This window comes from Canis aureus, chromosome 19 (genome assembly GCF_053574225.1).
Source record: "Canis aureus isolate CA01 chromosome 19, VMU_Caureus_v.1.0, whole genome shotgun sequence".
Lineage (NCBI taxonomy): Eukaryota > Metazoa > Chordata > Mammalia > Carnivora > Canidae > Canis > Canis aureus.
Genome location: NC_135629.1, coordinates 42,933,921 through 42,961,626, shown reverse-complemented (window position 1 = coordinate 42,961,626; position 27,706 = coordinate 42,933,921). Strand labels below are relative to the sequence as shown.

The 27,706-nt window shown below is 39.1% G+C and overlaps 1 protein-coding gene across 4 annotated transcripts in view; it reads right to left on the bottom strand.

Moving 5' to 3' along the window:
- SETD2 (SET domain containing 2, histone lysine methyltransferase) overlaps nucleotides 1-27,706 on the bottom strand; it is a 90,768-nt gene that overhangs the window by 2,090 nt on the left and 60,972 nt on the right. For 2 of the 4 annotated variants that reach the window (XM_077859094.1, XM_077859095.1), the window contains exons 14-17: nucleotides 22,139-22,273; nucleotides 19,771-19,910; nucleotides 17,323-17,434; nucleotides 938-1,018 (exon numbers count right to left, since the gene is read on the bottom strand). In XM_077859094.1, the coding sequence (XP_077715220.1) occupies nucleotides 938-1,018; nucleotides 17,323-17,434; nucleotides 19,771-19,910; nucleotides 22,139-22,273 (468 nt within the window). Of the gene's footprint in view, nucleotides 1-937; nucleotides 1,019-4,847; nucleotides 4,901-17,152; nucleotides 17,215-17,322; nucleotides 17,435-19,770; nucleotides 19,911-22,138; nucleotides 22,274-27,706 lie in introns of all 4 variants that reach the window. The other 2 variants (XR_013357967.1, XR_013357968.1) reach the window with 2 other exon arrangements.

Sequence of the window (27,706 nt, the reverse complement as noted above, 5' to 3'; positions counted from 1 at the left end):
AAGTTTCTTGATTTAAAGCTAAAGCCCTGGAAAGGGCATTTATTCAATTTTTCTATGGTCCTTTGGCCTTCATAGAGTCTCGTTTCAATCTGCTTCCCCAAATACAGTCAGGGGATTCCTTCTACCTAGCTTCAAGTCCTTATCATGGCACCTGGTAACTGCCAGACACACAACACTGTTTGGCCTCATCTTCCAACACCCCTCACATACCTTGTGCTACGTACGGCCAATGGACTACTTACAATTGCCTAGGAGGGATGAGGATTTCTTTTGCTTCTGTACATTCTACTGCCTGAAGTTATACCCCTCCTGATCTACCTGGCCCATTCCTACCCCCAACTCAACAGCCCTGCCTGACACCTTGAACAGTGGCCTCCAGCCCTAAGATGGCATATTCCACACACAGCTGCCATTACTCATTTACAGGTCTGTTTCTTCCAACAGTTGGTGAATCAAGACCGGAGTTTAGAATTTAGATGCCCTGAGGCAGACAAGGTCAGTGTCCTGACAGCTGGAAACACACTTAAAGCATCATGAAGAGGAGCTACTTTCTCCAATCCCGTGAGGATGAGGCTGCCACTGAATGAGACATCACCAAAACAGAACACTAGACTTTGAGCTAGGGAGCCTGAGTTCAGGCCTTCTGTCTAGAACTTCTGAACCTTAAGAGCGACTCCACCTACATAAGAAGAATGACAGTTCTGTCTTGCCTACTTCAAGAGCAGTTACAGGAATGAAGTGATAATGGATATGAAAGTGCTTATTACCCACCTGTAAAGGACCATTCCAATGGGTCCTCCTCACACGACAACTATACAGTCATAGCACAGAAGCAAAGGAACACCCAAAGGCAGGGCAGCCTACCACTTAGGACAAGAAAAGAAAGGGCTTAGGCTTGAGCCTGCAGAGCTTAGGGCCCATACCCACCAAACCTTACCTCTTTTCTGAATACTTCTTTGCTTTTCTTAGCCAGTTCACTGGAGGTGTCTGCTTCTGCTGTCTTAGGCTTTTTTGAGGTCTAGAAATGCAAAAGAAAACAAACAGTGCTGGCATAAGAGGTCAGGTCAGTGATGCCCTGCTCTTCCAAAACCTTCCTTTCTTTCCCCCAGATGGGACACCTGACTCCTAATATTTAGGATCCATTAGGATTAGAGTAAGCCAATCCTAAGTGCGCATGGCTTAGATTCAGCTGGCTGCTGTTACCAGTCTCACCTCATGTTTCTTTTTTTTTTTTTTTTTTTTTTTTTTTTTTTTTTTTTCACCTCATGTTTCAATCCTGTCACCTCCTTCCTGTAAACCAAGTTCTCTGCTTAAGTTAAAGTTACATCCTTGATGTACTAAACATTTCCAGTTGTTTCAGAGTCACCTCTGCAGAGGAACATGCTGTGTGATGGACCACTGAGGTCCCTGTTCGGAGCTTTAGTACCCACACTGCCAAGTGAGGCCTGGGCTCAGTGAGCTCCACCTCTCCTGACTCTGACATTCTAGGATTCCAAGACAAAGGCAAAATGCTCTGTTCTCTAGACCTTTCACCACAAAACTGGAAGGTCAGACCACACCACGGTCCTTATCCAGGCCCCTCTACTCCCCTTGTGAACTCATCATCTTTTCTCTAAAGGCAGAACTGTCTGGACTGTACAAAACTGTCTCAATATACAGGAGAGGCTCCTTGGAGGTTGGTATCTCCAGCTCAGGAATGTAAAGACTAAAGACATGTCGCAGTATAGGGGGAAGGAGACGAGGGTCATCCAAGTCAGTGAGCAGATGAGTAGATGCTAAGACACAGAAGATATTCTGTCCCAAGCTGGTAAGATGATGACAAACCTAAAAATACTCCCTTCCAGCTGTGCTAGAGGGGAAGCTGCCAAGTTCCCCCTAGCCAGACACTGCCGAGAGGTAAGGGGCTCGCAGCCCTGGCATTCAGAGCACCTGCCCAAGGCCATTTCCCCAGACCTTTGTCCACCCCCAACCATCAAGCCCCTCAGGAGTAAACCTGCTTTTCCACAGAAAAGATTTATAAGCATTCTCTTCTGAAAGAGTTCAGATGGACGTAGAAACTGCAGTTGTTATTACAGATACTTCATATTTTTGCTAGCCGCTGAGAGCAGAGAATTTTTCTGTTCCCAACCCATCCCCCAGTGCTGATTCCTCCATTTCCATAAACAGTCTGAAGGCGCTGGTGATGAAGGAGCTGTTCAACTCCCTTTGCTCTGGACTGGCTCCAAAGAAAGGTGGCACTCCCTTGGCTTTGGGCTGCTACAAATCTGCTTTCTCTGATTTGTTACAAAAGCTTTACATATTTTCCATTTTTCTACTTCTGCTGCTGTGGGAGCAGGAGAGGGAGGGCAGAATAGAAAGAATATAGTCAACCTGTTCTCAGGAAACAAGACCAAAAAGCACACAGAAACTCAATTTTCTGATGTTTTGCTTTGGGATCTTGCGGTTATTTTTCCAGCAGTAGAGTGTGTGGCTATGCTTCACAACAAGACCTCAGGCAGCAAGGGACCAAGGACGGTCTGAATAAGCCAGGGAGACTGCAACACACCCTCAGCTGTTCTCTCAGAGAACTCAGAAATCAACAGCAACAGCTACAAAAAGCCCCGTGAGGTATGACAACCATCTCAAGGCTCCTGATCCTGCAGAAGAGGCCAGGCTCTCAGTGAGGGCACTGTGTAAAGAGGAATGTTCTGCTTCCCTCTGAATGGGGTATGTGTTCAGAAAGCTAAATAAATCTAGTGCATATTTAATTGCTTTCTAATTTAATCTCTGACTTGGTGAGGTTGGGAGGGCTTTAAAAACACAGTTACAGAGCACAGTCCACTGAGGTCTGTCTAGGAGCTTTCACAGTCCTTTTGAGTGCTGAGCAATTGGGATTGAGAAAGGAAATGTTAAAATGAAGGGTGCCTAGACTTACATCATGGAAATCATAAACCAAAATGAAGCACTCTAGAGAGCACTAAAATTCATGTACCTCTCTTGCTCTGTGGTCCACAAATGGCATAACAAATGATTTCATAAACTGGTTAACGCTTACTCAAAGTCCAATGCCAAACAATACCTGGAGCCAGAGTCAGAGCTGAGGACAGCACTTGATGGACACGGATATGAAAAACTTCCCTGATTCCAGAAAACTCCCATTTAAAATGTTAGCATCTCTACAATAGGTAAGGTTTTAAAACCAGGGTTAACCTTCTCAAATGCTGACTACCAATTAAAAATCCTTTAGCACCACAAAAGATCATTAGCCTGGACCAAGGGTCCTGAAAAATTAAGCTATTTCATGGGGTAGAGAATATCTACCTGTCCTGCAAGTGGTCTCACTGAGACCACTAGGAACCATCAGAGAGGTGGAAAGCACTCTGCTAGGTGAGAAAGCAATGTTTTCCTAGGGCCTCAGCAATCATCAGGTTGCCTTTTCCTGGGGCAGCATCAGCCAATGGAGAATGCTGGTGGGAACCTATGTGAACAGTGGCCGGATGAGAGCACACAATGAAATGTGGGGAGAGGACTTAGTATATAGCCAGAGCTTACTGCCTTTACCAGATCATCCTGCTGTCAGCCTTCATTTGGGGCATGTCTGGATTCCAGGGAGTCTGGTTAGAATATGATCAGATATAAATATAATAGGAAGGCCTCAGTACCTTCACATTATCCAAGGTGAGGTTTCAAGTTTTTTTGGCTTAGCAAAGGAATGACTTTAAGCTTATTGGATGGCTCTGGTAACCACACACTGGGTGTGTAACAAAACACATGCAAGCTCAATCCTTTATAATATAGGCAGAAATAACCAAAGCACAAAGCCCATGTGCCCTGGGACTCAGGAGCACAGGCTGGCTGAAAGGAGTCCTGACAAAGAGAGCAGAATATACCAGCCTAATGCTTCTCCCTGAATTTAATTAAATACCCTTTGGAACAGGAGATGTAAAATATTATTCAAGGAGGAACTTTATCTTTCAGGGCAGCATGAATCCAGAAGCAGAATTTGAGCTTATCAGAAACTACACAATTCAACTTAAATTCTGCAATGCACAAGACTGTATACATCACAATTAAAAGGTTAAGTGAGAAGGAGCCTTGAAAATAAAAGCTCAGTATATTCTGTTTTGGAGTTGTGACCCTTTGGTAGCAGAAAGAGCAAAAATATTTCAGTGTTTGGGTTCTAAATAAGGCACCACACTTTATTCTGTCAAGAAAAAAAAAAGGTGGGGATTGGGGAAGGAAGGACTGGACAGGAACAAAAAGATCTCATGGCGATTTCTAGAAATAGTGTTTCAAAAGCCTGACTAGATTACACACAGGCTCTATTTCCCAGGGCTGATAAACCCGGAACTGAGGTCCTAAAGATACTGCTAAGAACCAGAAGGCCTCCTCCTCTTCCCATCTGGCCTAGAGTGTAGTGCAGCCCTGGAAGTTTCTCTCTGGTCCCCCCTCTATCCATCAGGCCATGCTTAGTGGGCAACTTCACCATCTGCTCTGCAGAGATCTGGGCTCTGTTTTCTGACAATACTCTCTCAAATCTGATTTCCTGGTTCTCTCCTCCATTGCTGGGAAGTGATTTCATATGGAATTCTTTTGCAAATTACCCCAATGCCAAAGATGGCACCATCAATTGAAAAGACTCTTGGCCTCAGATCCCATCCTCCTCCAATTCCCTCAATACAACAAACACTTTACAACCACTATTTTAACACAACATAGTTACACTTAGGACATCTACTACACTTGTGTCTAAATGTTAATTAAAAGCCAAAAACCAGTAGTAAAAACTGCTGCCTTTCGATCACGTAAGCAGTCAGGAATGATTCACGTCTGGGATCCTCAAAGGGAAGGCTTGACTTTACACTCACCACATGACGGATGATGGAAGAGAGCACAAGATGACCAAGAGGAGGGAACAACACTGGAGGAAAACAGAGAAGGAGGGCTCTCACAGATGCTTAGTCTCAGCATCAAAAACTTTCAAAACCACCCATCCAGCACCACATAGCACTCTTCAAAGAATTCTCTGCCCATTACACACCTTCCCCGTGCAGGTACCATATCCCCCTAATGTTTCAAATAAAAACCCACTAATTTAATGATGGCTCAAATCTAGATTTAACTGCCTACCAGTCATTCCTACCCTGAATCCTGTAAAGGAGCTCAAATTCCACACTGAAAATATTTCCAAACCTCCTCCTGATCTTTCCTTCAACCCCTAGACTGAATAATGGGATCTTATCTCCCCAAACTACAAATGAGGATGGTGGGTCATCCCTGCCTCTTCCACACATACTTGTTTGTGAAGCCCTGATGATGATGCCTCTCAAATGTCTTTGCAGGAGTCCCTAACATCTCCACTCTTAGTTTCTCACTTTGCCTAAACTGTTATAATTCTCTCCAACCTTATCTCCCTGCTACCAATCTCATTTTTTTCACATAACCCTGTTTTGTTTAAGGTAAACACATCTGATTCCTTTACTTTAAAAGCACTCACTGGCTCCCAAGTACCTTTCATACAATAATCACATTAGTAGGACACCAAGATCTTAGACAGTTTAAATATGACCTACATTTCCATATTTTTGTCTTGTTCACTACCCCATATGCACCAAACTCTCACTGTACCAAATTATATTATTTCCTATATACATTCTGTCTTATCCTGACTTTAAACCTTTGCCAAAACTGTTTTATCTACTTAGAATGTTCTTTCCTGCCCACCTTGGCTATAGGTAAAATCATGTCTTCTGTGACATAGCACATCTTCTCAGACCATTAATCACTGGGCTCCCATAGCATTTTGTACATACTTCTAATATAGCAATTATCCCACTGGGTTCTTGATTTATAGATGGGGCTCACTCTTTCTTTCTTTCTCTCTCCCTCTCTTTCCTTTTTTAGAGAGAGAGAATCTTAAGCAGTCTCCTCACCCAGCATAGAGTCTGACTCGGGGCTCCATCTTACAACCCTAAGATCATGACCTGAGCTGAAATCAAGAGTTGGACGCTTAACCAAGTCACCTAGGAGCCCTGATGTGGCTCTTTACTTAGAATGAACTTCATGAAGACTGTATTCAGTTTTATTTCTTTTTCTATCCCTAATACCTCACACAAGGCCTATAAATCAATGGTACAATCTGTACCCCCAAGGGGATTAAAACTTACATGAAAGCCTAAAGATGAAAAACAGTTGGATAGAAGGAATAAAAACATACTCCCCAGCATCCTTCTCCTGCCTTTTGAGATGCTAATGAGATGAGTACAGTCATAAAAACCGGTTAGGAAGGCTGGACCCAAGTAAGTCCCTCGTTATCCAAGTAAGAGTAGATATTGATATTAGAGACTATGTTCTGGAAATGGATCCAAAGACTGACATCTCAAGCCTTTGACTTGTGCTTCAGGGCAAGTTTGGCTGGAAAATCAAAACTCATTTCTTCTTTCATTGGTTATATCCAGATCAAAGGGTTAATAACAGAATAGATGCCTTTTGTTTGGATTTTCTCATAGAAATATAAGAAAAGGTAAAGCTGACAATCAGAGATAAAAGGCTAAGAAGCTAAATACAGAGTGAATGTCCAGAGTTTTTTTGCTGGAAGCACATGATACTTAGCAGCCTTTCCCCTTGAATACCTGTTTCTACAAAAACTCCTACAGAACCTTCATACACTGCTGGAGTAGAAATGTACAATGATATAGCTACTTATTTTTAGTATTTTATTTATTTATTTGAGAGAGAGTGAACAAGTGAGAGAGAGCACAAGTAGGGTGAGGAGGAGCAGAGGGAGAAGAACGAGCAGACTCCCCACTGAGCAGGGAGCCTGGCACAATCCCAGGACCCTGAGACCATGATCCAAGCCAAAGGCAGATGCTTAACTGACTAAGCCACCCAGGCACCCCTCATATAGCTACTTCAGAAAATCATTTGGCAGTTTCTTAAAAGTCAAACATAAATTAGTCCCATCATCCAGCAATTCATTCCTAAATATTCACCCAAGAGAACTGAAAATGCATGTCCAAAGACTCACAACACAAATGTCCATATACCCTTATACATAACAGCCAATGAGTGGAAACAACCCAAATGTCCATTAACTGGTGCTGGTAAATGGAGAAACAAAATATGGTGACATTTATTCAAGGGAGTATTATTCGGCCATAAAAATGAAATTTGAATATATGCTATAACAAGGATTATAGGGTATCCCTGGGTGGCTCAGCAGTTTGGTGCCTGCCTTTGGCCCAGGGCGTGATCCTGGAGACCCGGGATCGAGTCCCACACTGGGCTCCCTGCATGGAGCCTGCTTCTTCCTCTGCCTGTGTCTCTGCCTCTCTCTCTCTCTCTGTCTCTCATGAATAAATAAAATAAAATCTTAAAAAAAAAAAAAAAACAAACAAGGAGTCTATAACAAGGATATATGCTATAACAATGGTGAACTCTGAAAACATTACCTTATGAAAGAAGCCAGTCACAAAAGACCATATGTTATATAATTCCACTTATATGAAAATGTCCAGAAAAGGCAAATCTATCAAGAATGAAACAGATTTGTGGTTGGGCTGGGATAGGTATGGGGATTAAGTGTAAAAGGGTATGAAAAATCTTATTGAAGGGCATAAAAATGTTCTAAGAGCAGATTATAGTTATGGTTGCATAACTTGGTAGATTTATTAAAAAGCCATTGAATTGAGGATACCTGGGTGGCTCAGCAGTTGAGCATCTGCCTTCGGCTAAGGACATGATCCTGGGATCCAGGATCAAGTCCCGCATCGGGCTCCCTGCAAAGAGCCTGCTTCTCCCTCTGCCTCTCTCTCTGGTGTCTGTCTCTTATGAATAAATAAGTATTTTTTTAAAAGCCATTAAATTGTAAACATAAAAGAACTACAGATATTTTATGGTAGGTATGTTATACTCAATAAAGTTCTTTTGTTTTTTCTTTTCTTTTTTTTTTTTAAGATTTTATTTATTTATTCATGAAAGACAACCGAGAGAGGCAGAGACATAAGCAGAGGGAGAAGCAAGCTCCCTGAGGGGAGCCTGATGCAGGACTCAATCCCAGGACCCTGGGATCACGAGCTGAGCCAAAGGCAGACGCTCAACCACTGAGACACCCAGGCACCCCTGTTTTGTTTTTTCAAAGCCCTTCCATAGACTTGTGCTTTTTGCCATGACAAGTTAACTGTTAATAAGCTACCTCTCTCACTGTAAACAACCAAAACACTAGACAAAATACATGAAACAACAGTTGCCATAGGACATTAAGCAGCACTGGATTACAATCCCAGAAACAAGGGGAAAAAAAGGTGGTATGCCCTGAGTATCCTGGCTCTCTTTGTGTGCCAAAACCCAGAGTAGGGAGGAAAACCTAAGTAGAACATAGCATGCTGGTATCAGTGAGCTAAAGAGATAAGACTGGAGTTCAAAGTGTCTGAGATGAGCTATAAACTAACAATTTCCAGAGCTCACAGAAGGCTGGGAAACATTCAAGTTTCTACCAGTTGGAGTGAAGAGACCTTGGCATTAACCCAAGGCATTCAGTGGAAATCCCAGGAAGACTAGGTAGTAGTAGTTGTTCCAAGAGAAAAGACTACTCTGGAACCAACCTAACAAAGATTAAGAAGAAATTTCTAAAGAATCAAACATCCATAGATTAACTGGCTGCCAGAACAAAACTTATCAGTCTTTAATGGAAAATAAAACTCTGAAACTCAATGACATAACAATCACAATGTCTAATGTTCAAATGACAATTAATGGATGCACATGAAGCAGGAAAATTTTAATCTGATAACCACAAGAAAAATTAATCACTAGAAACATGACCAGAAATGAAAGTGAAGCTGCACATTATAAACATTCAAAGATATAAAGGAATACATAAATAGCAAAGAAATCAGTAGTATTAAAAATAGCCAACTGGGGATCCCTGGGTGGCGCAGCGGTTTAGCGCCTGCCTTTGGCCTAGGGCGTGATCCTGGAGACCCAGGATCAAATCCCACGTCGGGCTCCCGGTGCATGGAGCCTGCTTCTCCCTCTGCCTATGTCTCTGCCTCTCTTTCTCTCTCTGTGTGACTATCATAAATAAATAAAAACTTAAAAACAATAAATAAAGTTAAAAAAATAGCCAACTGAAACTTCAGAGCTGAAAAATACGTAACTGACATAAAATAATCTATTTCCATATTTAATGAAAAATACCAATCCATAGATCCAAAAAGCTCAAAAAACCACAGAAGTTGAACACAAGAGAACATCAAGGTATATCACAAACAAATTCTTCAAAACCAATTATAAGGAGAAGATTAAGATTTCTCTCCATGCAGACAGAAAGGAAGAAAGACATATTTAGGGGAACAAAGATAAGTATAGTCTTATTAGAAACAATTTTAAGTAAGGAAAAAATGGAATAACACCCTTTAAAGTGGTGAAAGGGGGAAATAAAATATCAATTTAGAATTCTCTATCCAGTGAAAATATCCCTCAAAAATAAAGTTAGGTGGCTCAGCAGTTTAGCGCCACCTTCAGCCCGGGCCTGATACTGGAGTCCTGGGATTGAGTCCCGCATCGGGCTCCCTGCATGGAGCCTGCTTCTCACTCTGCCTATGTGTGTGTGTCTCCCTCCCTCCCTCTCTTTCTCTCTCTCATGAATAAATAAATAAAATCTTAAAAAAAAATAAAAATAAAAAAAATAAAGTTAGGAGTCTGGCAGTTTCTTGCAAAACAAAACATACTCTGAATGGAAAATTTATGCCCGTAAAGAACTTGCACAAACTTGGAAGCAACCAAGATGTCCTTTAGTAGCTAGAGGACAAATATATAAACTGTGATCGATCCAAACAATGGAATATTATTCAGTGCTAAAAAGAAATGAGCTAGCAAGTCACGAAAAGGTATGAAGGTACCTTAAATGCAGAATGCTAAGTGAACGACGTCAATCTGAAAAGGACAAATACTACATGAATCCAACTACATGACATTCTGTAAAAAGCAAAACTACAGAGACAGTAAAAAGATCAGTGGTTGTCAGGGATAGGGATGAGGGAGGTAGAAAAGAAGGGAGGGACAAACGGGGAGCACAGAGGATATTTATGGCAGTGAAACTACTCTGATACTATAATGGTGGCTACATACCATTACACATTTGTTAAACCCACAGAGTATACAACATCAAGAATCCTAATGCAAACTATAGACTTGAGTAATAATGAGAAGTCAGTGTAGGTTCACTGGACTGCTCTGGCAGGTGGTTGACAGTGGGGGTAAGCTATGCATGTGTGGTGACAGAGGGGCATATGGAACCTCTGCACTTTCTGCTCAATTTTGACATGAACCTAAAATTGCTTTTAAAAATAGTCTAGTAAAAAAAAGAAAAGAGGAAAAAGACAAGGACCTTTTTTCAGACAAACAAAAATTGAGAGAATTCATCACCATTAGACCTAAATAACTAAAAATGTTACGGAAATTCTTCAGTCTAAAGGAAAATGAATTCAGAAAAAAGCTCAAATCTACATCAAAGAATAAAGAATACAAGAAATGGTAAATATGCGAGTAAATATAAGATTCTGCTTCCAAGTTTAAAAAAATTTCATTAACTTATAACAAACTGTTTAAAAAAAAAACAATTCTGGGGTATGAAAGAATAAAAAAAAAGTATGGCAGCACAATGGACAAGAGCGGACAAAATGTAAGTAGGTTCCTACTATTATCAATAAAATAGTATTTGATACAACAGAAGACTATAACAAGATAAATATTCATATTGTAGCAAACTATAGAGCAGTAGTTCTCAAACTTTTAGGTCTCGATATTCCCTTTTGCTTTCCATATACTGAGGACCCCAGAGAGCTTTTGTTCATATGGGTTCTATCTATCCAAATTTATATTAGAAATTAAACAGGGAAAAAATATTAATTTATTTTAAAATTATTAACAAACTCATCATGTGAATATAATTTTTTTTGTGAAAAGATAACTTTCTTTTCCAAAACTGAAGAAATTAGTAAGAGTGGCATAGTTTTACATTTTGGAAATCTCTTTAATGTCAGGCTTAACAGAAGACAGCTGGATTCTTATTTCCTCCTTCATTCAATCATGCCATTGTATCCTTTGGAAAATTCCACAGTGTACTTGTGAATGGATGAGAGTGGCAAAAGCGTATGATATTTTAGTATTACTATGAAAAAAGTTTTGACCTCATGGCTCCCTTGAAACAGTCTTAAAATCCCTAAGGTCCCCACACTACACTCGGATAACCACTCCTTAGAGCAACTACTAAAAACAAAGAGGAATGGCTAATAAGCCAATAGAAAAGCCAATGAAATACTTTAGGGAAAAATATAAATTAATCCAAAAGAAAGCAGGAAAATCCCCACAGAAGATAGATGAAAAGGAGAAAATAGTAAGGGTATAGACCTTAAGCCCAATCTTATTGACACATTTACTAAATGTCCACAGATTAAACATACCAATTAAAAGGCAGAGACTGTCAGAGTCATGGGTAATGAAAAGGTATGTTATAAAACCATCCATAAAAGTCTGAATTGCTTTGTAGTGGTGCTTACAAATTCCTCTTGTTGTAGCTCCATTACGAATTTTAGGGTTGTGACAGAAGCCTTGAGACATAAACACTAGAAATCAAGGAAGTCCTCAGCTACTTTCCTGACAGATTCATTCAATTAATATTTCATTCAGTACCTCTATGGCATAGGTAGGCTGAATAAACCTCTTTCTTTTGTTCTTGATAAAGAACCTAAAACCAAAATCTGTACAAAACCTTAAATGTTTAACCTGTGAAAATGTCATATACAGTTACTTTTTCTCTGTGAGTAGATTTTGAAAATCTCTAAAGAACAGCTCTCCTACGTTACCAAAAGTACCCTTCACCAAGTAATGCCAACGTTCCTAAAGTCAGGCAGTTCACCCCATCACTGCCAACACAGGGTTTCCTGTGTGGAGGTAGCTATTCTGCTGCAGGTGCTCGTTAGCCTTCTCCCCAGCTTCCACCAGTCCACACCACTTGCATGGACTTTACAAGTACTCTCTTCTACCTTCTATGATAACTGACCAAAACAATGCCAAAATCTTGCTTACTATTCACACTCAAAGATCATTAAAATCTTATTTCATAAGAGCTGAGGGTGACTCAGCTCCCGACTATCTAGAAACTAATCTATCTGTGAATCATTGACTGAAAATCAAGGACCGTTAACACAGGAGTCACTGTGATAACCCCATGTAGGTAAGCTACTGGAGCATTGGGGTCTCAGATCGCATCACTATCATCCCCTTACCCTCACCCACAGCACACGGTGCTTTATATAGGACTCCCAATAATTACCGAGCTGTTCTCCTTAAAAGAATTTCCAGATTTGATGCTTGCCATGTTTACACACAGAAGCAGAATCAAAGACTGTAATCTTTGACTCCCAAGTTATACAGGCCAACATGTCTCTTTTTATGTTTACGCTGGTTTGAGTTTCATTTTTGTTATTTACAGCTGAAAGAGCATTTGCAAATACAAAGATGTGATATTAAATATGCCACAAAGTATTTTATGTGCAAGAATAAGGTAGAAAAAATTTTGACAAAAACAAATGGCCATAGAAAGTTCTGTTTTCCTCTCCTTCTGAATTACATAGCTAGAATGTTTCAAGCTGGTAACGGTGTCATTTTCATAAAATTGAACATTAGGTGTAAAACCTCCCCAAATTGATTTTTATTTTCTGCTCAAGTAGAAATGATACAACTACTTTACAGTCAAATGCACTCAAGGAACTGAAGTTGTAAAAGCCCTATTTTGGTTTGATTCTGATTCCATGTGGGAGAGAAGACACCTCTAACCTATCACTATTTATTCACAGTAAGAACTACATTTGGCAGCCTTATTATACTCTGTGCATTCTCATCATTATAATTTGAATTCCAAGATAGAGCTATGTATTATGGCAAAGAAGAAGAATGGAAAAGCTTCTCCTATTTTCTCTGAAAGATGACATCTTTGAATCTCCATTAGAAGTCTCATTCTGTAACCCCTCTCAGGCAAATAAGAGTTTCCCTCTTTATAACTTCCCAACTCCTTCTCATCTTTACACATGCAACAACCCCTTCTCCCTACATAGAGGAGCATAGTGACATGGGAGAGTTATTTTTGAGTTAAGCACTGGATTTATATTTGCTTTTGCAGACCCCTGAATAGACTCCTTGTTGTCTGTTGCTTAACATTCCTGGAATAATTTAATGATATAATTGAAACAAATGTCAGGAGGCTAGCCTTTAAGAAATGCTAGAGAATGCTACACTATGTGGATTGGAGAAAATTCTAGTACTCTTATAAATATACATTATAGTCCTTTAGTCAAATACCTCCCTGGTATAAACGCAAATGTGCTTATTTTTGAACTTTCCTGTCCGTCCTTCCACAACAAATGAAGCAGACCTTGAGGGACGTAATACATGCTCATGTATTAAACAGAAAGTAACAATATATAGTTAAAATATCTTATTCTTTCAGAAACCTATTACCAGGCTTCAAAAAAAAGTATTAAAAATACATACAATTCTTTGTGGTCTCTTACATTGGTGTTAAATTTAAGCTAGCTTTTTAAATAATGCTAAATGAGTGTGTAGTACAGTTATTTGAAAACAGAAAATCTTCCCACTCATCGCTGGATGTATGTATGCATGTAATTTAAAAGCGGGCAGCAGGCAGCCCGGGTGGTTCAGGGGTTTAGCGCCACCTTCGGCCCAGGGTGTGATCCTAGAGACCTGGGATCGAGTCCCGTGTCGGGCTCCCTGCATGGAGCCTGCTTCTCTGCCTGTGTCTCTGCCTCTCTCTCTCTCTGTCTCTCATGAATAAATATATAAAATCTTTAAAATAAATAAATAAATAAATAAATAAATAAATAAATAAATAAATAAATAAATAAAAAAAAATAAATTAAAAAATAAAAGCGGGCGGTGGGAGGCATGGGGAGAGTGAATCTTAAGTGGGTTCTATGCCCAGCCCTTACTCGGGCTCAATCTCACAACCCCAAGATCATGACTGGAGCTGAAATCAAGAGCCAGAGCTCAACCAACTAAGCCACCCAGGTATCCCTATCGCTGACATTTTAGAAGAGCACCAAGGAACACTCTTCCATTAGACAAGAGAGATCCCACCATCTTCGTCATTCCCAAAGGGAATTTCATCTTGGGGTAATCTCATCATCTCACTACCCAATGAAAACAAAAATTGTAATTTTTAGTTGGTTCTTTAAACCCCTAAGTAGAGACCCTGTGAGAAAACACTTCTCTGTAGCCACAGAAAACTACTTTTTTCCTTCTGAAGTTCCTTAATCATAGTCAAGTTATATCCACCATACTCTGACCAATTTCCTGACTGAGGTTTAGCCCTTCAAATTTCACATATGCTTTCACAAAATAAGCAGACAGTAAGAGCTTCATGTTCAGAATTCATGAAAAGGATATATGCATCCCCACACAGTCTACCTGTGGACTATTCTCTACCAACTTTTAAATCTGATCAACCAAATTAACAGACTGTTTACTTTGCCTTCCATTAAGAACAATTAGTATTAATTCTAGTCCTAATTTTGAACTGATACTCCAGTATTGTTTAGATTATAAATTAGGGGCAGCCCAGGTAGCTCAGCAGTTTACCGCTGCCTTCAGCCCAGGGCCTGATCCCAAACACCCGGGATCGAGTCCCACGTCAGGCTCCCTGCGTGGAGCCTGCTTCCCCCTCTGCCTATCTCTGCCTCATTCTCTCTCTCTCTCTCTCTCTGTGTCTCATGAATAAATAAATAAAATTAATTTAAAAAAAATAAAAATTAAAAATTAAAAAAAATAGATTATAAATTAGAATAGTTTTCCACTACAACCTAATTATACACCCACATATTTTCCTACTGTTGTCATTGTGAATATCATGTGAATTTAGGGCACTGTAGCTTTTCTGGAATTCAGTATATGTATTTAGTGTAACTAATCTAGGGCAGGAGTTGAGAACCCACAGCCTTGACTAGAACATGTTACTTACTTTCTCTGTATGTTATCAGATACAACCTGATAAATATACTCATCTAGAGTAATATGTATACTTCATTTTGAGTAATGTGAGCTTTCAAGATTATACTTCTCCTACAGTCAATTAAACAGTATTCTACAGACCAAAAGACTGAATCATGATTAATGGTTAATGTGAGATGGTAAGATCTCTTGATATGCTTGATAAACTTGGGTCTCAGAGCTTACCTATATTCCTGCACCAGAGATCTCTTCTCAAACCTTCTGTTTATTTTTCAAAAGATATAACCAACATAGATACAGAAGTCTGGGAAGAGGGAGTTACTGTGGTTTTTTGTGTGTTTGTAAGCTTCTGGATATTTTAAATGGCAGTTGCCTAACAATCCTGGGCACATTCTTACACTTAAGATTCAAGAAAATGTGACAATATCATAGCTACAGTGATGTGGTTAAGTAACTCAAATTATTCACTTGAAATTTAGCAAGCTCCATATGGATTTTAACTTAAGTGCATACTTTTTGGCAAATGCCAAATATATGGTGAAAGAAGAAAAACGTTTCTCCCAAAGTGAATAAAACATGAAAAAAGGTATGTTGTTTCTACTTTAATTCTCTCACTCCAGTTCCTTCCTTTCTGCCCTCTTCCCTCTCCTTACCTCTGCAATGACTTAACTAGTAAAATGACTTTTCCTGTTTGAGAAAAAAAAAAAAAACCAAACTATTCAGATCTTAGGACATAGAAATATGGTCTTTTATTTCACTCAAGACACCTCACCCTAGGAGATAGCAAGTCCTATTACAAATAGCAACAAAAATGATTATAATTCAGTCACTGAGTATTTACTTGATCTCTAATCCTAATTACTGTCTTGTCAGAGAGAGAGAATAGGCTTTTTGCCTTCTCTGTTCTAAAATAGTATCTCCATAGTAAAATGTTTCTGTCCCAACTCTTTTTTTTTTTAAAGATTTTATTTATTTATTAATGAGAGATAGATACATAGATAGAGAGAGGGGGGGGGCAAAGACATAGAGAGAGAAGCAGGCTTCATGCAGGGAGCCCGATGTGGGACTCGATCCTGAGACTCCAGGATCATGCCCTGGGCTGAAGATAGATGCTCAACCACTGAGCCACTCAGGCGTCCCTGTTCCAACTCTTAAAAAAAAAAAAAAAAAAGTGTGTATGTGGGGTGGAACACTCCTGGTAAGGTTTTTTTGTTTTTTTAAGATTTTTATTTATTCATTCATGACAGAGAGAGAGAGAGAGAGAGGCAGAGACACAGGCAGAGGGAGAGGGAGAGAAGCAGCCTCCACAAAGGGAGCCCAATGCGGGACCCGATCCCGGGTCTCCAGCATCACAACGCGGGGCCGAGGATGGCGTCAAACCGCTGGGCCACCGGGGCTGCCCTTCTGGTAAAGTTTTAATGTAAATAGCTTACTTTTTTCCAGACCCATCAATCCCAAAATGGCAGGACAATGAACCACACCATCTATGTAAGATATCATTAATGAGCTAAAATACATTTTAAAAGAAAACATAGAGCATCAAGAAGAATGGAGATCTACAAGGAAAGATCTAAGATAGGTATTTTTAAGATTTTATTTTTAAGTAAGTTCTATGCCCAATGTGGAGCTTGAATTCACAATCCTAAGATCAAGAGTTGCATGCTCCACTGACTGAGCCAGCCAAGTGCCCAAAGAGCTGAGATACATTAAAGGACGTTATAATGGAGAATAAATACCATGATTGTATGAATAATACTATTTCATTAAAATGAAAAAACAAACAAACAAACAAAAACACAACACTGTGCGTTTTCCAGAAAGGCCTCGAAGAATGTATGCCAAAGAAAGGTTTCACAGCCTTGGCACTACTGACATTTTGGGCCAGTTCTTTGTTGTGGGGGACTGTTCTGTGAACTGTAAGATATTTCATGACTTCCCTGGCCTCTACCTACTAGAAGCCCATAGCATCCCCTAAGTTGTTAACAACCAAAAATGTCTCAAATATTATCAAATATCCTCTGGGGAGCAAAACTGCTTCCGGTTGAGAACTCCTGCATTAGTTAACAGTATTTATCTCCACAGAGGGAAGATGACAGGAGAGCAGCTGAAAAGAAAGAAAGGGCTTTTATTTTTTGCTCCTACATACCATACTTCTGTATTGTTTGGATGTCTCAGCCCTCTCCAGCATTTATTACATGTGTTAATTCTCTAGACAATAAGAAAAAGAGAATCACAAGACTACATGGCTACTGGCCCAGGAAAATGACAGAGCACAGAGTCCCAAATGATCAGGAAATACGTGTAAGCCACACTCACCTTCATGGGATTTTCATCATATGTTGGGGTTCCCAGGTCCATCTCAGCTTCATGCTCAAGGCTGGCATCATCTCCTGGGCTTTCCCAAGTAGGAGGATCCCACTGAGTCTGCCTAGAAGAAGGTTAAGAAGAGCCACACAGTCATGGCCAGAAAACAGAGAACTCTGGCACAGGTATCTCTGCTCAGATACACGTAAAATACAGCTTACATAAGGAGACATAGGATAAGTCAGCTTCATAAAAAAATTCTTTTGCTATCTTTCCAGCAGCATGATTCTATCCCAAAGACATAAATCATTTTGCCCACTGTACTTCTCTAGCCAATGAGGTGGCAATGTCTACTGGGTGTTGAAGAGAGCAATAAAACCAAACATCCTATTTCTCACCTGGTTCTTAATATTCTGGAAAGAGGATTCAGCAAAATCTAAAAAGTACATGGAGTCAGTGCTTGCCTCTGCCTTGCCTCTGCCTCCCCTCTGCAGGTGAACAGATCAATAGTGATTGCACCTAGCATGTACTTGGAGCAAAACAAAAAAATCACAACACACTCCTTATAATCCTTGGACATGTGAGAAAAACTGTTCCTTGTTTTAGGAGTCTTCTTGTCTGCGGCTTTGCCCCTTTAATGACGGATAGCATGGAAAAGACTTCAGGTCAAAAACTTGTCCCCTTGGCTCAAAATATTCTCAACTGACTGCAAGAAGGGGTCTACCACATTAACTCAAAGCATGTGCTTTGAAAATACACAAGCATAGATTTTTTTTTTTTTAAGCTAGATCTCTTTTAAGCTAGATAAAAACTAGAAGAAAGTTCATGTTCAAGAGTCTGAAGTCAGCTGCCACAGGGAATGCTATAGGGAAAGTCACTTAAGATGTCAAAAGCCTCAGAGAACCAGCAGCCTGTCAGGCCAGTCCTCCCACTGCGGTCTTCTGCTCTCCTACCACACCATCTTTAGTTGGCAACATCACAGGCACTTGATAAAGCATAAAGGAAAATATGGGACTATATGAAATTCTTAAACATTACAAAGACATTTACAATACTCTTGATAAAGAGATCTAACAATAATGGCAGAAAATGGGTAGATGTCCCAAACAAGCAATTCACAAAAGATGTAAGTGGCCAATAATTTAATAAAGACAGTTCACTTCAACCATAAAAGAATTAGAAATGAAAATAAAACTTTTCATCTATTAGACTTATAAGATTAGAAGAAACTACATGAAGGCAATACTGTATTGTATACTTTTTGTGGGAGTCTACATTGGTACAATTTTTTTTAATGGTAAGCTGACAATAATTATCAGTTTAAAATGTCGATCTCTTTTGACCAACAACTTCACCTCTAGAAATCTACTCAAGAAGGTAGGAAGATTAGTGTCTCTAAGAATGTCCAGGGTTGGAGTTATATATAAAACAGTGAAAATCCAATAATGAGGGTGGGGTTAAATAAAATTTTGTACAGCCATACAAGATAGCAGGAGTTGGCAGATTTTTTTTCTATAAATGATCAGAGTTATGTATCTTTAACTTTGTCAGCCATATGGTCTCTGTCACAACTACTCTACTCTGCCACTTTGGTGTGAAAGCAGCCACAAACAACTTCTAAATAAACAGGGGTGGCTGTGTTCCCCCAAAAACTTTATTTACAAATACAAGGACCTATAGGCATAGTTTGTTGACCCCAGAAACAATATAAGTACGAACTAAAAATATTGTAGTTCTATATTAACTGATAAAGTTCTATAGAGATTGGTAACAAGATTATAAAACATGTACCCCAACAACTCACGTAAGATTATACACCGATGAGTACACACATGCACACGCACGCAGACACAGAGAGAAAGCACATATACTCACATAAAGTCATCCATCTAAAAGATATATGTATTTTTTAAACTTCTAAGTAAAAGATAAATTGGGCTTCTTACATATAATAGGGGTCATCAAACCATGGCTCATAGACCAAATCTGGCCTACTGCCTATTTTGTAAATCAAGTTTTATTGGAAAAAGACATGACCATTCATTTATGTATGGTCTATGGATTGTTTGCACAACAGTGGCAGAATTTAGTAACTGTAGTAGAGACTGTTTGGCTGGCAAAGCCTAAAATATTTATTATATCCGGGCTTGTACAGAAGAGGTTTGTTCATGACCTCTGATACCTACACAATGTTAGGTGGAAGTCATTATCTTTTTAAATTCTAGTTTTCTCCAAAGAGTCTTACAGATTAAAAATACACCAAAATATATCTATCTAAAAAGGACTAAAATCTAAGGTATGACATAACATTTAAGATGTGATTCTGGAAATCTAGCAGCCCTCAAGCACAGTGAACAACAGCCAGTGACACCAAGCCAATATTCAGAAATCTCCCCTTATGATGGCAGCTTCTTTGACCAACTGAAAGCTGACTTGGGATGCCCACACAGCCCTTCTTACCTTGTGATCACATGGTAGTAATAAATCTTCCCTTCTGGATCTCGGGCTGTCTTCCAGTTGGGAGGTAAGACAATGGTTTTTGGTTTGGGAGGAGAAGGGGGTGGCAGATCCAGAAGATTATTTGTCACTACCATTTCAGGCTAAAAAGAAACACACAAATTCTTGTTCAGTGACTTCTAATCTAGCTGAAGAGGACAAAGTAGCCTACTTAAGCAATATGTAAAAACATACATCCATCTCTTCTTTAAAAAAAAAAAAAAAAAAGATAAAGCAAATGTCCAATCTGGGAAATGACCAGAGGTGGCATATATGAAGAGCTATAGGGACCTATCAGAAAATTGACAGTTGGCTCCATGTTCACCATCCAAGAGATCACACTGAAAAATATTCAGCAGCTCACTACCTAGCGCAGTATCTTTCAACCTTAATAAAACCAAAGCTAGGGGCACCTTGGTGGCTCAGTGGTTGCTTTGTCAGCTTGTGATCCTGGAATCCTGGGATTGAATCCCACATCAAGATCCCCGCAGGGAGCCTCCTTCTCCCTCTGCCTATACCTATAAATAAATAAAACCTTAAAAAACAACAACAACAAGAAAACAAAGCTAAATGGCATATACCAACTTCAGGATACTGATTAGCTGAATTAACTTTAGATTTTTTTTTTAAGAAAAAAATCTGAAAAGCAAGTATGACAGAATATTAACATTTATTCACTATCTATTTTTCTGTATGTTTGAAACTTGATATTTATATTTTTTAAATTTAATGTCACATTTCAAAAAGCTTAAAAACTTTACAATCACTGTTAGGGACTGAATTGTTTCCCCCAAATTCATATGTTGGAGCACTAACTCCCAATGTGACCATTTGAAGAGAGCATCTTTAAAGAGGGAATTAAAGTTAAATGAGGTCATAACTCAACAGAACTGATACCCTCATAAGAGGAAGAGACATTAGGGAACATGGGCAGAGAAAAAGCCATGTTCTTCACAGTGAGAAGGAAGTCATTTGCAAGGCCAAGGAGAGGCCTCAGGAGACACAAAGTCTGCCAACACCTTGATCTTACAGACTTCCAGTCTCTAGAATGGTGAGAAAATAAATTGTTGTGTAAGCTACTGGGTTTGTGGTATTTTGTAATAGTAGCTCTAGCAGACTATTAATTGATTGCTATAAGAATATATGCCCTTAACTGCTCATTCTATGTAAGCCAGTTAACATAGAATAATTTTTTCAGCTTTACTAAATTTTGCTTGGGCAGTCAAAGAGGAACCCGAGATCCTAGGCTCAGATAAAACGTGACCACTTTCAAGCAAACACAGGCCTTTGAGCATCACTGCTTTGTGTATACCACTAATCCCTGTTTCATGTAGCTGCTTTTGGTGTCCTGCTTCAGTTCCACTTCATTCCTGTAGTCCTCTAGCCTATAAAGTGACCTCTTTTCCCTAAGCTTCTGTGTCACTTTAGAATACTTCAAACCATTCAGAACTTACTAGATTACTAATCCTTCCCATACTTGGGAATGATTCTTTCCGTGCCTGCACCTTTTGTGACACTAATCTCTACTCTTAGTATTATTCACTGTGATTCTCAACTCTCTTAGTGGAATGTCAGCTTCTAAGGATAGGAATGGAAGCTTATGTTTGTACTGAGAATTCCTAGAAGGGCCTAACTCACAGCAAGCCCTCAAATATCTGCTGAAAGTGTATAAGGTTTTAGCCCCCAACTATTTCAGTGCTGTCTTTACACCGCATCTCCACTAACTGTCCTACCTGTCTAAAGCCGCCATCACCCAATGGATTGCTGCAGGAGCCTTCTCCAGAACTGTCAGAGTTCCAAAGTGCTAATGTGGAAGTTATTCTGCTCGGAAGCTCAGCTGCTTCCAATGCCAGCCTCCTATTTCCCACTTCATCAAGACTGTACCACATCCTTCTTCATATGTGCCAGAATACCAAGGTTTCTCACACTACACACTGTACACGTATAGTGAGTGATGTATGTCGTTCTATACCCCTAGTCCGTGACGTCTAGTGTAGGATCATGTTCTAGTGCTCCATAAGATAAAAACAGCTACTGAGAAAATTGTTACGTTAGAAATTCATAGCAAAGTATAAAAATATAAGATCAGTTAGTTGAAATTATAAATAAAAAGGATACCAGGTGCAAAATACCTATCAACACTGCTGTAAATTTCATAGAATTTTTTTTAAAATGGGTGAGTAATGCTTCCTCAGGGACATATGCACTTGACTGAAACGAAGGACTACAAAAGTTAAAAAACAAAGTGGAAAAAAAAAAAAGCCCAAAACCAAAAGTAACCTTCTAAAGATGAGATACACAACCAATGAACATTTTAACGGAAATTTCTTACTGGCTGTAAGGGCTGAGGCTGCCCTGGCGCGACTATGGTCGTCACGGCCGTGGCTGGCTGGACCACCACTCCTTGTGGATGAGCTGTGAAAATCTGTTGTCCCTGGATGTACTGGAGACTTGGCTGGGCATAACTCTAAAAGATAAAATGAAAAAATCCACAATTTAGATTTTCTAGCTCTAATATAACAGTAATTGACTTCAAAGTTGGCACGATCTTATTGGAATACACTAATTTTTAAAAACTTTCAGTAAAGAATATTTGCATACAAATGTTTAAATTCCACAATTTGGCTATCGTGGCCATTGCTGCTATTTATAGCATCGGGGTGCAGGTGTCCCGGCGTTTCATTGCATTTGTATCTTTGGGGTAAATTTTGTTGCAAACACAGAAGTTTATTTTTTAAAATAATTCCCTAGTCATTTATTTACTTTGTTTTTATTATTAAAAAAAAAAGACAGATAAAAATTAGGGGGCAGTGGGGGGTTCAGTTCCTAAGAGCTGTCCGAGGCTATAGTACCAACTGGAGTGCAGGACTTAGGATATCCAGGAGACCGCTCCCTAGGGCTCTTTGCAGAGAGCCTTTTTACTACCAACTCCTAAAAACTACCAGGTTGTTCTGACCAGAAAATATCAAAGAGAGTGAGGGATTTGTAGCAGAGGAAGTAAGATGGGGATCAAATTTTAAACTTTTTTTTTGGGTAGCATTTTGTAGTCTTCAATAATACAACTCCTTCCAAAGAAGAGAGCAGAATTCATTTCATCCAAAATTCTTACCACACATGGATTCATATACTGTGCTTTATGGAGCTTAGAAAATCCTTTCGCATACATTGTCTCATTTAGTCCTGGTCAACATCAGAGGTGGGTATCTCCCACACCTGGAGTTATCTAAGAAAGTAAATGCCATGGCCGCAACTCTGGAATTAGTTCTCATCGACAGAAAAACTGCTTTTAAAAAAGGTAACAACAAGCCCCCAAAACAGCTCTGTCATCTTAAGAGATGATGACTACCAAGAGATGAAAAACAGATATCCTGTACTTAACGACAGATTTTGATTCTACAGACTGAGACTCTACCACATAAAATAACTTCAGAGGCATATATAGATAAATACCCCCAAACAGAAAATACAATCATTTCAAATGATACCAGTAAAAAACCAAGGAGTCTGAAGAGGCCAATGAAGCTAACAAGGAGATTTCTGGATGAGTAAGTACTGAAAGGGCACAGAGAAAAAGAGGAAGAATACAACAGAGCTGACCCTTGAACAAGATCGATTTGAACTGCATGGGGCCACTTATAACATGGATTTTCAAGAGTATAGTACTTGTAAATGTATTTTCTCTTTTTTAAAGATTTTATTCATTTATTTGACAGAGACAGAGCACAGGGAGTGGTGGAGGGAGAGGAAAAAGCGGGATCTCCAATGAGCAAAGACCCTGGGAACACGAACAGAGCCAAAGGCAGATCCCCAGTGACTGGGCCATGCAGGTGCCCCTATAAATGTATTTTCCTTATGATTTTCTTAATGTTATTTTTCTCTAGCTTACTTTACTATAAGAATATAGAACATAATACATGTAACACACAAAATATGTGTTAATCAACCATTTATGTTATTTATGTTATCGGTAAGGTTTTCACTCAACAGTAGTTAAGTTCTGAAAGAGTTAAAAGTCATATGCAAATTTTGACTGGGAGGGGGGGACTGGTGCCCCTAATGCCTGCATTGTTCAAATGTCAACAGTACTTGATTCAGTGTTCTAGAGCAGCTTAATCTACATAGATCATAAACCAGACTCAATGTTAATTGTCAAAGTAGAATTATCAGAATATCACAAAACAGAAATGCTTTCATCTTTAGGTATTTGGATATAAGATGGGAAATTGGTGCAACATCAAAAATTTTGTAGAAACAATTTTTTTTTTTTTTTTTTTGGTAGAAACAAATATCATTTCCCAGCCTAATTCTGGTCCCAAAGCCTAAAATCTGGTTAAACCAAAAAGACTTTTTAATGCTGATGCATACCCAGATAATACTGAATCAGAGTTCAGTACAAAAGGATACCAGCAAAAAAGGTGATCAAATACTGTTTAAGAAATTTAAAAGTATAATCTCAAAGGTGAAGTATAAATAATTCTTTAAGTTCAAAACTCCAACTTCGCTAAAAATAAGCCATAAAACAAAACATATCTGAGTTCTAGTGTATGATCACCCATTATTTGCAAAGTAAATTTCTAAGGGCCCTAATTAGTAGGAAGTGCCCTGAAGAATGGATACAAGAGGCAAATTACTTTGACACAGAGGGTTTTATATGTGCTGGTAAATCTGATTTTTTTTTTTTTTTTAAGATTTAGACACACAGAGAGTGAAAGAGAGAGAGAGAGAGGCAGAGACACAGGCAGAGAGAGAAGCAGACTCCATGCAGAGAGCCTGACGCGGGACTCGATCTCGGGTCTCCAGGATCACACCCTGGGCTGAAGGCGGCGCTAAACCGCTGAGCCACCCGGGCTGCCCTGGTAAATCTGATTCTGAGTAAAAACAGTTTCTGGGAGTTACCTGGGTGGCTCAGTAGGTTAAGGGTCTGTCCGACTCTTGGTTTTAGCTTAGGTCATGATCTCATGGGTGTTGAGATCAAGCCCACCTTGGGCTCTGTGCTCTGTGGGAATCTGCTTAGGATTCTCTCCCTTTGCCCCTCCCCCTACTTGTGCATGTGCCTGTGCACCTATGCTCTCCTCTCAAATCAATCAATCAATCTTAAAAAAACAAAAAACAAACAAAAACCGTTTCTGGGAGGCTGAAGAGGCAGTAAATTGATAAACGTGTTATCTCCAGAGTGATCAGGAGGTTAAGCACCCAAATCTACACAGAAAAATGCTACTATTTCAGAGGTTAAAAATTCTTTTGACCATCAATGAAACTTTGCTCCTAGAGAATTTGTCTGACAAGATCAGAGTTAGTAAGGCTCATCAATGGAGATACTTTAAAGGACCTGATTAATGTGAAGTCAAGCTATAGATTCTTTAGCCTGAACACTCTGGCTCCAAATGCTGGCTGTGTGTTAACTTCTGAACTGAAATGGCTTTATCTAGCTTGATTATTCCCTGTATTTACCAGATGAGACTCCAGACAAATTTCACCTGTTTCTAAAATGCAAACATATATTTAAAGGATAATAACTGATCATAAGGAAAGAACGTAATAACACATACTGGAAAGAGCTTCTAAAGGAAACACCAAAAATATCTGAATAGTATCAGCCATGCTGGACTTAAAGAAAAAAAAAAAGGTCATCCAATATAGCAATAATCATTTAGAGGTAAAGTGTTCAAAACTCAGACTGTCAAGAAGGAAGAGGAAAATGAACATTTTTCAGAGTTCTATAGAATCTATCCAAACCACCTGATAATCACATGCCAATGCCAAAACTAACAACAGCAATAAAAAGGGGAAATAGGTTTGCAGTACCACTGAGGTTCATACGAAAGATGTACACATTTGTGAAACAAACAGCATATGCCGATCAAATTCTCTATCTGCAGGGAGAAAATCTGTAGGAGACTGGCTCTCCCCTTCAAGAGACCTGAAATTACACAAAAGCTAGTCTCTCAAACATAAATCCAGTCTACAAATGTCTTTAAAATGAGATTTCTCATGGAAATTACAAGAGAAATCTAAAAAGGTTGAAAATGTTACAGAATGGAAACAATTATTCTGCCTTCACTTCTAGAGAGGGGAAAAAAATCACTATTACTTTATATCTGAGTTACTTCACTCTGTGATGTGAAAAATTATAGTCCTTAACACTGTATTTTTTGAGATGTGATTTAGTATGACTTTGTAAGAATAGGTCACTTTGTAATGTCACAAAACCACTATAAACCACGTGGTCTCAGATGAAATTGAGCTTTTATGTTTAATAAGCAATTGTGCAAAAAATGAAAGTCACCTTCTGATCACACATCTGTTCTAAATGTCAAAGATATTGCATACATACACACTAATCTGTATTGTATCACATCACATACTACCTTCACTGTCGAAGTTATCGTATCTTGCAAACTCTCAGTAGCCCAATTCTGGTACGATCAATACCACACTAGAACACAGACCTCAAGGCCTCATCCTGGAGGTCAGATCTTTAGACCAAACACCAGAGACAGGACCATGAGTAGGAGCATTTCACACCCCACTAATGTCCATACTCTCTCAGTATCACTAAGGTAACTGAATATAATTAAACCTTCAAGGTACATTGTGCTTTAAATCTATCATTATTAGTATCCATTATCCATGCAAACTTCAACCACTCTGAGGCATTCAGCTGATTTCATAGATATGAAAACTAAAACCAAAGAATATAAACTAAGTGCCCATCTCCAAGACATACATTAAATGATGGACAGGGAGTCAAAATACATACACACTAACATGTTCTACGTTTCTCATCACCCAAAGCCCAGCATCATCTCTGATAACTAATCTCACAGAGAAGAAATGACAGTCTGGACCATCTGAGTCCATTTATCTACCACTCTAGCACACACAAAATAGATTAGGGAGCAGCAAATGACTCCTTGGTAGGAACAGAATGGAAAACTGTAAGCAAGCAAAATTGTGACGTTTGAGTCTTAAGGTTGTGACTAAGCCTGAGAGAAATCTTTTTCTTGGTGGGATGGAAAAAATAAATCCCATTTTAGAAGGATGGCTAAATGACCAATGACCTTTCTTCTGGGAAGTCTTTAATAGGTATCCTCCACTGCTGTTGCTTTGTCTCTAAAACCTAGGTTAAGAACATACTTCAGAATAGAAATGGGACAGAAATAGACTATGTTTTGATATCTGATACACATTCTCAGGAAAAAAAAATCAAAATGAATGGCTTGGTCCAAGAAAGAATACAACAAGACAGCAGAAGTTAGAATCTTAAGAAATTAAAGAGGGGCAGCCCCGGTGGCTCAGCAGTTTAGCGCCGCCTTTAGCCCAGGGCCTGATCCTGGAGACCCAGGATTGAGTCCCACATCGGGCTTTTTGCATGGAGCCTGCACTCCCTCTGCTCTGCTTCTCTCTCTTTCTCTCTCTGTGTCTCATGAATAAATAAATAAAAGATTTTTAAAAATGTTTAAAAAAAAAGGAAATTAAAGATACTTAAAAGCATTCTGTAGAAGGCAAAATTAAACATATAAAAAGATAAACAATACTTAAAAAATTGATACTTGATGGCCAATAACACCCATTTTCTTTCTTAAGATTTTTAAGTAATCTCTACACCCAACTTGGGGCTCGAACTCACAACCCCAAGATCAAGAGTCGCATGCTCTTACTAGCTTAATTTAGCACTGTAACATTCATTTTAAGCCAAACATGAAACAAAACAAAACACATCTAAGGATGTTCAGTGCAGTGCTATTTATAATTACGAAAAGAACTTTTAAATGACTATCATCCCCTGGAAATGGTAAGCAATGATTTGATAAGCAAATGGGATATTATATAGCCATTAAAATGTGTAGGTACACACACACATAAAAATACAGAGTACTTTGGAAAAATGGTTAAGAAT